The 13012-nt window shown below is 39.5% G+C and overlaps 1 protein-coding gene across 2 annotated transcripts in view; it reads left to right on the forward strand.

Annotated features, from left to right (window-relative positions):
• pear1 (platelet endothelial aggregation receptor 1) overlaps window positions 1–13012 on the forward strand; it is a 56570-nt gene that overhangs the window by 35726 nt on the left and 7832 nt on the right. For both annotated transcript variants that reach the window (XM_035671773.1, XM_035671772.1), the window contains 13 exons: window positions 65–157; window positions 3740–3986; window positions 5953–6055; window positions 6445–6581; window positions 7076–7288; window positions 8453–8627; window positions 8831–8951; window positions 9091–9254; window positions 10162–10264; window positions 11040–11192; window positions 11313–11444; window positions 11602–11733; window positions 12461–12583. In XM_035671773.1, coding sequence (XP_035527666.1) covers window positions 65–157; window positions 3740–3986; window positions 5953–6055; window positions 6445–6581; window positions 7076–7288; window positions 8453–8627; window positions 8831–8951; window positions 9091–9254; window positions 10162–10264; window positions 11040–11192; window positions 11313–11444; window positions 11602–11733; window positions 12461–12583 — 1896 coding nt within the window. The remainder of the gene's footprint in view (window positions 1–64; window positions 158–3739; window positions 3987–5952; window positions 6056–6444; window positions 6582–7075; window positions 7289–8452; window positions 8628–8830; window positions 8952–9090; window positions 9255–10161; window positions 10265–11039; window positions 11193–11312; window positions 11445–11601; window positions 11734–12460; window positions 12584–13012) is intronic.

The raw sequence follows: 13012 nt of genomic DNA on the forward strand, positions 1-13012 counted from the left end.
TGCATACTGAATATTTTCAGTTCACAAAGCTGGGTCTGTTATAAAGTATGTTTCTCATCAACAGCTCGCTGCACCAAGGAGTGTGTCCACGGTCGATGTGTTGCTCCGGACCGTTGCCAGTGTGAGGGAGGCTGGAGAGGCGACGACTGTTCCAGCGGTATGAATCAGCCTTTTCCTCTCGCGCACAGACATTTCCTCACTCTCTCTTGTTTGCTTTTTCTCCCATCACTTTCTCCCTTTCCCCTCTCTATTCAGGTGTGTATTACACACACACAGGCACACACACCACACACGACACACACACACCAAACCACCACACATAAGCTTGACATACACAACAGGAAATGACAACTGGCCATTAGTCAAGTGGCTGATCTTCACATACACCACTCCATCACACGAAGAAAGCCTTTCCAATGGAAACAGCAAGGGAGCATTACTGCATGCACAGCGATGAGTAATCACTGTCAGCCTCAGTCCAGAAACCAGTTTACTAGACCAGAAGGACGACGAGTTGCACCTCCACCTCTCACTCACAGTTACTATTAAAAATTAATAACAATAGCTCAAATGTTGAGCGGCTTTAAAGTAAAAGGAATAAAACAATCCAGTGTAATAAAAGTGAAAAGTCATACTCCAACAAAGATGTTACAAAAGAGCATGAGAGCAATAAGTTATGAGTTAAATACTGTATGATATACTGAAAGTAGCCATAGTCAATAAAAAAAGAGTTAAGACAGACATTAAACCTGCTCTTTTTACCCATTATGGCTTCTTTTATAAAACTAAAGTCAGCAGAAATGGTTATATAATCGTTATTCAAGGCACCAACTCAGAACAGTGAGTCTAACCCTGTTTGTCTTGTCTGAAATCTCCTTAAATTTGATCGTCCAAACAACGTGGAGTGTGAAACCAGAACCACATCTTGCGGGGCTGCTGTTGCTCTCACTAAAATGAAGTTTTCCACTACCTCTAGCCCGTTTCATCGCAGTCAGCTGGGTCAATAGTACACAGTCCTCCTTCATTTCCCCCCCTATTCCTCTGCAAAGAGAAGGAATTAGCTTTAACGGGTAGCGGTTGATGTCTTGACAGGGGGATGATGGGAAGGGGAAATGGAAAATGTTACCCCACTCTCTCTCTCTTGCATGGCTCAGTTCTCTCTGTCTCTCCTTACACTCCCTCCCCCACTCCACAAACCCTCACTTCATTTTTTTTTTGTTTTCACCCGTTCACTATACTCTTTTCTCTTCTACTTCTACTTCTCCTCCTCCTCCTCCTCCTCCTTCTTCTCCTTCTCTCTCCGGCCTTGGCTTTACTATATCGTCCTATAATGGAAACTTTTTGGCAGAATAAGCCTAATACTTCCTGGATGCCTGCGTGTTGAGCAATCTAAGTATGGGAAAGAGGAGAGAGGCCTGAGGTTTTCTTACTGAACACTCTTATGACTGTTTGGTTATGAATATAGAGAATAGAAGAGAGGAGGGAGAAGTATACTCAATACTCTTCGCTCTATACACGAGGTGACAAAAAGGAGGGATGGAAAAAACTGTTATGAATATTTAAAGGTTACAAACCAAAACTGATCTAATTTTGGGAGAAAATTGTGTGTTCATGTAGGACCTCACTGCACATAGTAAGTACCTGATTGAGAAAAAAGGTTTTCAGGGTATTTGATCAATCTAGTTACAACATTGCTAATATTGCTATCTAAAATACACCAGGAAATTCTCCACTTTGGTTTTTGGTTTTGCAAATTTGTTACATAGAATATTGTATTTTCTGATTTGCTAGTGTTTTTCTGAGAGGTCATGGTTTGTACTTCAGGGCCACCGTATTTTGTTGTGTCACTGTGATAAATAAACAAACATGCTGTAGGTCACTGAACTATCATGCACAGATGCAAACAATTAGAAAGAAAATTGGCCATGAATGCTGCTTTGACGTCAAATGTCATACTTCTGGCAATTTTGGGTTGATCGGTGCGTGCCATTACAATGATTAAATCAAAGTTAGACTGAGTTAAGTTAAAGTAGGTGTATTTGTTGAAGGAACCCAAACTCAGCAACACTATCAGAGAAAGTCTTGCACTTGAGGATGTATATTTACATGCAGATAAACAAACAGATGGGAAGAGTGTTGATATTCTTCAGTGGAGGGTTGGATTCTGCCAGCTGGTTGCTAAAAAAGAACATCCAATCTGGTAAATTTCACCCATTCACTCATCTTCTGTCTGGATATACCAGCCCTGCAGACCCTTCAGTAAATCTCATTATTCAATGTGACACACTCCGGCAGAACCCCTCTCTAATGCCCACACAGAGAACAAGTGAAGTTATGATTCATTTAAACAAAAAGAGGCAAGGGTCCTGCTCCAAGTCAGTGCAGTAAACACTGCAGACCATGGCAGCGCACTTAGCTCCAGGCCAAATTTGGCTCTACTCTACCTTCTGTGTAATTATTGTCAAAGCAGTCCTTGTACTTTTCAAAGCTCTGGCAGGGCATATGTTTGGAGACTAAGGTAGGGGGGTGTGGGAGACTGGGAACATGGACTCGGTATGACGTGTAGCTCCAGCCTTAGTGTACAGTTGATTCTGTGCATGAATGTCTGCTGCTTACATGAGGTCAGCATGAAATTGTTGGAATTGCTTTTAGCTTGAGAGAAGACAACTGAAGCCCATCCATGTGTTACGTCAGCGCTATTGGATATCACATTTTCTTGATGGTGTCCAAAAGTCCAAGACAGCCTAAGTTATTGATGAGAAATTTAAAGAATGCACCCTTGACCAATCTGGGTTCTCATAACACAACCCAGCGGACTGAGATCTCTTCATCATGAATTGAAATCCAAACCTTGTGTGAATCTCCACTCTACATTAAACCCCCTGGAGCCATGCTTCTGTAAAATTAACCATTTAAACCCCCCCCCCATCCTGTGAGCTCCATGCAAATCTCCCTGCCAATTTGAAGTTATTTGTTGGTAATATAACACTCCTGGGCTAAAGGGGAGGATTTGGATGTGAAAGCATGGGGAGAGGGTCCACAGTAATGTGTGGCAGTCAGTACTTTTCTTTTGTTTCTGTTCTGTTATTCATCTCTGTGCTGTTGAACACACTAAATTTAATCAGATTTGTTTCTGTATTTGTTTTTATGACATCATATATTACTGTATGTCTATACCACTGTGTATGGCAGTAAAATTGAATGAACAAAACTCACTCAAAATGATGATGCTGGCACCATATAAAAGTTACAGTAATCATATGTAATTTTATTTTGCTTCAGTGTTTTTATTTCATTTATTGCAGAGTAGGATTGACTCAGTGTTTAGGGAGGCGGGGGTATTACTGGAAGCTGACTGGTTTGAATCATTGGAAAATGTGGGCAATGACAGTGAGAACCTCCCTGGTGTGAAAGTGTGTAGGCCCTAGGCAGTAACGAAAAAAAAAGTTTTCCTGAGTTTTAAGAAGTGAGGAGATGCCCAATGTTAAGTTCGGTGTTTTCAATGGATGCAGTTTTTTACAGGTATTTTCACTGAGATTAAATCCAATAAACAGAATGAACTTTATCAAGTTTGGAGACAGATTAAACAAAAATGCTAAAGCAAATCACATAAACCAAAAGCCTAGTTTTAATTTAGCACAAATAAACCAGAAGAATTAGAGGTTTTTGTTTCAGTATCTTAGTCTGGATCAATAAACTTAATAATCAACACATAATAGTTTTTCTTGTTACCTTTCAGCCTGTGACGACATACACTGGGGGGCAGCCTGCAGTCAGCAGTGCAAGTGTGAGAACGGAGCTCTCTGTGACCCTGTTAAGGGGGCTTGTCAGTGTCCCCCGGGGTTCATAGGACGCCACTGCGAGGACTCCTGTCCAGCAGGCTCCTTCGGGAAGGGCTGTCTGCAGAGGTGCAAGTGTGGGACTGGAGGATCCTGCGATAAAGCCACAGGAGAGTGCTTATGTCGGCAGGGATTCACTGGAACTTTGTAAGTGCAGTAAAAAGGATCCTTCCATATTAGGAGATTTGTTAATAAATGCTGTGTTGATTTTGTAAACAGAGAAAAACATTGACCTAAAAACTTCAATTTCCAAATAAAGGTTCCCCTTTTCATAGTTTTAAATTTTAGATACAGATAATTTTCAATTAAAATACTTTATTTCTTCCCTCAAGCAATTTGAGGCAAGACACACAAATAACAACAAGACTAAGACTCTACACAGCTATATTAGCAGCTCTGTGACGCTGTGCTTTGAGCTAAATGCTAACATCAGTATGTTAACATGCTCACAATGACAGTGTAACATGCTGATGTATAGGAAGTATAATGTTTATCACGCTCACCTAAAGTTTAGTGTGTTAACTAATTAGTACTAAACACAAAGTAAGGCTGAGGCTGATGGGAATGCCATTATTATCATAAACTAAAGCCAACAGTGTAAAAGTCATGGTGGGGTTAGATGAAAAGTCAAAGGAGACAGTGGGATTCAGTCTCTAGAGACCACAAAGGTCTGTACAAAATTTAATCTTAATCCATTAAATAATTGTTGAGATATGTATAGATATGTATAGAGTATGTACAGTTCATTATTTCATTTAGGAGACACTGGATACCTCAGATACTTCATTACACATCACTTCATTAGACTTCATTATCTTTATTTATCTCAGGAGGTCTGCCACAAACAGATCTGTCAGTTCTTACCAAGTTATTCCATATTTCCACAACTTAATTTTAAGAAGGAAAAAAAGACCCTGCTGTATACAATAATCCATGAGTCATCTGTTACACCCTGTTTTTAGATGCCCCTGAGGATGAGTAAGCAATGAAAATTCTTCCCCACTAGATATTAGTGGAAACTCTTATACTGCCAATGTGAAAGCACAACACACCACTTTGAGCTAAATAAAAAAGGGGGCTTGGCAACACTGATTATGGGATAGAGCTCCTTGATGAATTGTGTATATTTGAAGTTTGTCCATGTTAATATACCTCAAGGGCGCATTACAAAATATAATACCCCTACAATGAATTGTACAATAGGTAGTTTCAGCCAAGTAATCTGATTGGTTAAAGACACGTTCCAACTGTGCTGATGATTCCCACAAAGCTGTTGTAATGCCAAGTCTTAAAGTAATCAGGGAGCTACTGTTGGTTTTCTTCTGGCTCATCGTTTTTTATACTACTTTTCTTCCGAGTAGTATGGAGAATATTATAGGGCTGTACAAACTGTTAAAACGTTGTCCATGTATGTGGTCATTAACTGTATACAGCCACTCTAGAGTTGCAGGATTTCCCAGTTGTAATCTATGTAAGTGGTGACATCAATATGTACTCGGTGACATCAATATGTACTCAGACATTTAACTTAAAGTGGGAGTAGCAATACTACAGTGTAGAAATATTCGGTTAAAAGTAAAAGTTGTGCATTAAAAATGTTGCTTCAGTAACAGCTTCAAAATATACTTAAAGTTCATCACTTAATGTTGCAGCTGGTAAGGGTGGAACACATTTTACTTACTAGCTTGCAAATTTAACCAAGGGATCAATAAAGTCTTACCCAAGTCTTTAATAATATACCATCATTTCTTGATTGATTATATTTTGTCTATCTGAAGTAACTACAGTAATCAATTAAATATAGTGGAGTAAAATACACAATATTAGCCTCTGAATTGTAGTGGAGTAGAATTATAAAAAATACTCAAGTACAGCCACATTTACTATACATAATTATGTATATTATGTATAGTAAATGTGGTTAACTACTCTACACCACTGTTTGTGCTGATGTTTGAATAATACATTTTTTAGAAACACTTATTTTGTGCACTTTTACTGTAGAACAAAACATTTACTTAAGTCCTCAGGAATGTCCCAGGACACACAGTGTTTTGGACTAAAGTGGTCCATTAAACTGTTATTAAGCAACGACCCCATCCTTTCTCCCCAGCTGTGAGAAGGCGTGTCCCAGTAAATGCCAGGCACGATGCCCCTGCCAGAATGGTGGTATCTGTAGGGGCAAAGGAATCTGCGCTTGCCCCCCTGGATGGATGGTAAATTTTCATGCACTGACACTAACCTTAATGTTATCTGTGGAGGTTGCCAGATTTTGAATTAGCTCATGTGTTATATTCCAGCTGGCTCCAAATACTGGACAAAGCAGTCCTTTTTCGTAACACTGACTTATTTCTAAAGACATTTTTTAATGCAACCTGTCTTCTCTGGAGAATGTGAAAAAATGTATCATTTGGAAGATTCGCATAAGAGGAGGCATGATTGGGATCCCATCAGAGACCAAACTAACCGATTATTTTCTGAGTAACTGCAACAATCTGTAAAGTTGCTACGCTGGCATGTGATTCCTGTTTTTGCAATGATGCATCTGTGTTTTCTTGGCACGTCTTTCTGTCTCATCAATGTTTTTTTCCTTGTTACTCTGCAGGGTGCAGTTTGCACAGAGCGATGTCCAGAGGGAAGGTTTGGACCGAACTGTGCTGAGGAGTGTGTCTGTCACAACAGGGGCAAATGTGACCCTGAAACGGGACAGTGCCAGTGTGCTAAAGGTTTCACTGGTAACAGGTGTGTTTGTGCAAGTGTTTTATTTATATGGCCGTCCTATAAGCCCGCTCATGTAAAGGGATAGCTTTTTTTCCTCCATTGCAAGTGACGAACCGAAATAGAAAACTGTTGTGAAGTGAATGTTGAGTCTGGAGAAACCTTGGTTAGGTATTTTGTCATCCTCATACACTTGATGTACTTCGTTACTGAAGCATTATAAAGCAGCTGGACTGATTAACATGTCATATTGCCTTATTTCTAGGCACTGAACAGCCAACCAATGCAGCTTTCCTATCCTTCCTTCCTTCTGTCAAACATAATTGATTCTAACTATGTAATATACACCAGAAACAGATAAAAACAGCCTTGACATCATGACTGGCTACCCACAATAGAGAATTGAAGTTTATTCGGTTTGTGGTTCATGTCCAAATTAACAACAGACTTCTGTATTACTTTCCATTTGTCCAGCTCTTCTGTGTATGTATATAACTTTTTTGTGTTCCGGCCATCAGATGTAATGAGGAGTGTGCTGCAGGCACTTATGGTCAGGACTGCAAAGGTGTGTGTGACTGTGCTAATGGTGCACGCTGCTACAACATCGACGGAGGTTGTCTATGTGAGCCAGGCTTCAGTGGTCCCCACTGCAGGGACAGGATGTGTGCACCCGGCAAATACGGCATGCACTGTGAACGCACCTGTCTCTGCCAGGATAAGCACACACTCAGGTGAGTGTCGTGAAAAGAATAAGAAGAAGGGGTTTGAGCTATACATTTATCTGAGGCAGTGCTAGTCTGGAGGCAGAGATAATCCAATTTTGGTTGAGCTAAACCTCAGTGAGTGGAGCCAAAGAGTCACAATTTTGGGAAAGTCAGCTGGCTTCTGGTACCCCCATTTAGACCTTAGATCATCTGCTCTTTAGAAGCCAGTCTTGATTAGGTAGCACAGTATAGGGTTTTAGATTTGTGCAGATTTTTATTTAAGGAAGGATAGTTGATCCAAAATATTTTACAACAATCATACATCAAGACTTTTTTCTTGGAAATGTTGAACATATTTCCAATAAAGGATATATTTTACCTTAGTAGGCCCGATGAACTTGGTGCTGCTACCCGTGTCTGTGAAATGACGAGTAAACAAGTAAATTGGCTGCATTAACTGCTGAAGACCGCAAGTTTTGCGTGGTTTTCAATGTTCTGGACTGGGCTAAAGTTAGCTACCGGGTAACTGGAAAATAATGAACTGTGGTCAAAACTATGATACTGAGACTAACTAACTAAATTGGCTAACTGGTAGTTTGAAGCAAGCACATTTAATTGTTAGCTGTAGACTCAAGTCAGTTAGGCTTCATAACTTTGTAGCTAGATCTGCTCCCAACTCTCACCTGTTTTCACTAGGCTTTGCTTTACTTTACTTTAAAGGTCCTACAGCTGTTTTTATTTCACCTGATTAGACCTCCTCTCAGGACTGTGTGGGTGTGTGCAGACTGTGCTTGATTGACCTCTCCCACACACTCCTCTTGTTTTATTTTAACCTGGGAAGTCTAATCAACCAGAACAATTGAAAACACCTGTGTTTGCTAATTAGCTCAGCTACATTGTCCTCAGATTCATTAGCTCCACCAGCTGAGATGTTTTTTTCAACCAATTAGATTATTTCTGATTTTAGAACAGCTGTGCCTGTAAAAAATGACTGTACGAATAACAAAAATATGAGGTAGAAGTAAACGCACATATTCTAATAACAATCCTGAGGGAACATCTAGTGTACTAGGAGTGTTTAGCACATGTGCAAAAAACCTCTCTATCAACAAATTTTCAAACTGAAAACTGTTTATTTCTTTGTATTTTTGTGACGATTTCATCATATTTATCTGTATTTTCACTGTCCAGCTGCCATCCAATGAAAGGAGAATGCACATGCCAGCCTGGGTGGGCAGGACTGTTCTGTAATGAGACCTGTGCTCACGGTTTCTACGGTCATGGTTGCCTGGAGCCGTGTCTTTGTGTGAATAGAGGGGTGTGTGATAGTGCCACCGGCCAATGCCAGTGTGCCCCTGGGTTCACGGTGAGTGGTAGAGTTTAGTATGTAGCATCTAGGTATCAGTGGATTAATTAATAAGTTCATTAGATTAGATTTTCCTTTCACTTTCTGTGCTGGTACACAGTAGCTCTGAGATTTACATTTTTACCGAATGTTTATCTCACCTATTATTATTATCTGCCTTCTATGAATATTATCAAAGTTAATACTGTTATTTATTATTGCAGGGGGTTCACTGTGAGAAACCATGTAAAAGTGCCACCTATGGCAAGAACTGCTCCCTGGAGTGCTCCTGTAAAAACTTTGTTGACTGCTCGCCCATTGATGGGACTTGCTTCTGCAAAGAGGGTAATAATTCACAATAACGGTCAATGCTTGACCTGTTTACAGACTGGTGAACGCATGACTGGAGCAAAATTGATTAAACAACTTTATATCAACTATGTAACCAATCAAACAAGGCTGACGGTCCTTCGTGTGTCTGCAGGTTGGCGAGGGCCGGACTGTTCCATCCCCTGCTCTGAGGGAACCTGGGGCCCAGGATGCAACGCCACCTGCCACTGTGCCAATGGAGCAAAATGTAATCCTGCAGATGGATCCTGCACCTGCACAGCCGGCTGGCAGGGGGCGCGATGTGACCAACCCTGCCCGGTAAATGCCTGGATATGAGGCTTTATAGCTTAATTTAGTTGCTTAGAAAAGTGATAAAGAGGTGGAAAAACTGATCCATCATAATCAATAATAATAATACCGTGAATACAAATAGAAAAAAACATATTTTTCTAGAAACCTTCTTCCTAAAGGTGGGTAAACTCTAACCTGTATGATCTTTTAAAAATGCAAAATATCACCAATACAGACAATAATCTGTTTTATTTCATGAAACTTACTCTGTACTAAAGTTAGAATTTAGATTATGACGACTTTTGTCAGGCAAAAATGGGTAAATTGTAAATAAAAAGGTAAGTAAGATGAGTATAACTATTAAAACCGATATATGTAGGAAAATAAAATATACACACATAGTAAAATAAAATAAAAGTAGAAAAATATTAAATAAAGGGAGGTGCTAAGTACAAGTGCAGCAGTTTATCCTCCCACTTCTTCTCTGTCTCCCAAAGCAACAGAAAATGTCCTGGACTCAACCCACAGCACTGCATGAAAACACATGTCACTTTGTAAAATAATCCTAACTACACAAGATAAGAAAAATGAACTATATATTTATTCTACTTCAAGCTGAGCAGACGAATGAACTGCTATCTTTTATAAGACTTATACACAAATCATAAGGTGATAATTATACAGAATATGTCAGTTGTGATTGGACAGTGTAGAAATGTTGTCCAGCTTTTCATCCCTTACCTCATCTTCTGTATGCTTTAATCTGTGTTTTGGACCTGTGCCTTTCTTCTCTTTGCAATGCCAACCCACCAGGCTGTCTATACAACAACACACTGCCAGTGTAGTATTTTGTCTGACTCTCACTGAGCTGGCCGAGTGTTGAAGAGATTCCCCTGACAATTCTTTGCCCGTTGGCATTTGTTCACATGTGCAGATGGGCACGTTTGGGCCAGGCTGTCTGAAGAGGTGTGATTGTGTTCAGGCCGATGGCTGCCAAGCTACCACCGGGGAGTGCCACTGTCTGCCAGGTTGGTGGGGTAAGTGATGACGTCCTCCTGTTGTCGCTGCCAACTTGGCTTTCGTACAACAGATAAATCTGGTCCAACAGAACTAAGTGATCCACAGGTTTTAAAACACTCTCTTTGATTATGATTGTACTGCTCTCTAACTTAAAGAACCACCAGTGACATTGTGTGTTTTTGCCAATTAATTTTTAAATTACTTACACCTTACATTACTGACAACAATTTTTATACAATGGCAAAGGAGGGAGCATTTACATAAGTAAAAGTAGCAATGATACTCCTTTAAAAATAAAACTACTGCATTCAAAATCTTACTTTAGTAAATCAGCTAGAAGTACTTAAAGTATCAAAGTTTTTTAACATCAACATACATTTGATAGCTTTTACTGAATTAAATTGATCAATGCAGGACTTTTAGGTATGGGAAAATGGAGTATCCATTGAGTTAATGCCAATTTTACTTAAAGCTCCTACAAGGAACTTCCATATTGTGTTGATTCTGGCGGCCCCTGTGGACAAAAGTGGTAGTGTTTCTACTGCCTCATTTCATTATTTCATCATCATAACATCATAACATAACATCATCACAACTCCTACCTAGTAGCAGGCATTAAGAAGAACTTAATGATGATGGTGTTGTTTGTTAATGTGGGTCATATAGAGACATCAGTATTAAATTGACACTGTTTCACCAGTTAAGTAGTAGTTTAAGTAAAGGATATGAATACTTAAACACACTCAGCGTGGGTCTGCAATACTTATTCATCCGCAAATGTTTCCCCTCAAGGTCCTCGTTGTAGCGAACCATGTTCAGAGGGCCTGTGGGGGCGCCACTGTAACCAGACCTGTTTCAAGCATTGCCCCAACAGTTACACATGCGTGAGGGAAACTGGAGCATGTGTGTGTCGCCCAGGCTACTGGGGAGTCACCTGTCAGAACAGTGAGTGTTGTTGTCAGCCAGCTGAAATACAACAAAAATCACATCATATCAAAACCAGAAGTGTACTGGATTTACTGCGTAACATCTGCCTTGGCTCACCCTTTATCTCCTGTCTCCCAGAATGCAGAGCAGGTATGTACGGTGACCAGTGCAGTATGTCATGCCCATCCTGTGGCCAGTCGTACCGCTGCCACCATGTGACAGGAGAGTGTGATTGCCTACCCGGACATACTGGAGCCAACTGTGATCAAGGTTTGTATTTAAATCAATAATTATACACCCATGTGCAAATTATCCAAACTCATTTTATACATTAAACACATGGTATAGATGTTACAGACATCTTCTACATTCAATCTCAACATAACCTAGTGCAAGTAATTTATATATGACATTGTGTGTTTCACAGTTTGTCCAGCTGGCTACTATGGCAAACTGTGCTCTGAAGTGTGTGTCAATTGTGCCAACAACTCCACATGCGACCACAGGGACGGTCACTGTGAATGTTTGCCTGGCTGGACTGCTACGGACTGCTCCATACGTGAGTGCAACGCTATATAACAACTAGAAAAGTGCTTTTTCTGAAATATGACTGCTAAGAGAGGAATACAGCTGACTGATACAGCAATCACAACATAACAAGAGGGTCCTTTAGTGTTATCAACTGGTATTATTGGTGTACAAGCCACTATTACCACCAATATATTCACAGCTTACATGCCCTCTTAAGGGTTTTTGTTTGCTTAAAATATATATTGTCTATCAGGGTTGCAACTAAAAACCATTTTAATCATCAGTCAATCTGCTAATTATTTTTTATATATTTATATCTCAATCACTTCATATGTAAAATGTCAGAAAATAGTGAAGAATCACCCACAGCCCAAGGTGATGTATTAAAGATCCAGTGTATAAATATTTATCTAATGGCAGAAAGAGAATATAATATTCATAAGGTATGTTTTTATTTGTTAGTAAACAATAAGAATTGTTGTGTTTGGACTAATGTATTTATTGGAGTAGTGTTCTGTTGATCAGATCAACTATATGATTAATCAGCTAATTGTGGCATCTCTACAGTATAATGTTGAAACACATTTCATTTAAAGAGATAAAATAGAATAAAATAGTAAGAAAGATTAATTATAATTGTATTCAGCATTGTGTCAACTACTATTCATCCCAAACCTGCTGTAATATGCACTAAAGTTAAATACTTTTTACATGAGTCTAATAGGTGGATGTGATGTGTGCCTTGTGTTTTCCAGCCTGTAGTCCAGGACGCTTTGGGCCGTTCTGCACTCAGACCTGTTCTTGTCCGACCAACCTCATCTGTGACCGATTTACTGGAGACTGTGTGTGTGAAGGTGGAGGAGATGACTGCAAACAAGGTATACATGCATACATTTTAGGAGCTTATACATCAACTTTCACCGACTGCCTCTCCTCTTTTGCCTGTATTAATTTATTTAGTCTTTTTCTTAAAAAGTAGTGCATAAAAACTTCCTTGATATTCCATTTGGAAATTGTGTTGTTTCTATGGTTGTCCTTGTTCCATCCCAGAGGTGGAAAGTTAATGAAAGCTGCTTTAATTGCTGTACTTGATTTTAGAGCTGGGCGGTATACTGGATGGAGTATATCAGTTTTAATTTCCTGTACAAAATGAATTTTTTTACGTGGTTTGAACAATAACAATTGTTTACATTATGCAAATGTTTTATGCATTCTGATTCCTTCATATATTGTAAAAATTTTGATCATTTTTAGGGCCAAGTAATCAAAGCCTTCATGACATTAAAATAAGACAGTAGAGTAGCTTA

Source organism: Morone saxatilis, unplaced genomic scaffold, assembly GCF_004916995.1.
Source record: "Morone saxatilis isolate NCDOM2014 unplaced genomic scaffold, NCSU_SB_2.0 Contig24, whole genome shotgun sequence".
In the NCBI taxonomy this organism is placed as follows: Eukaryota; Metazoa; Chordata; class Actinopteri; family Moronidae; genus Morone; species Morone saxatilis.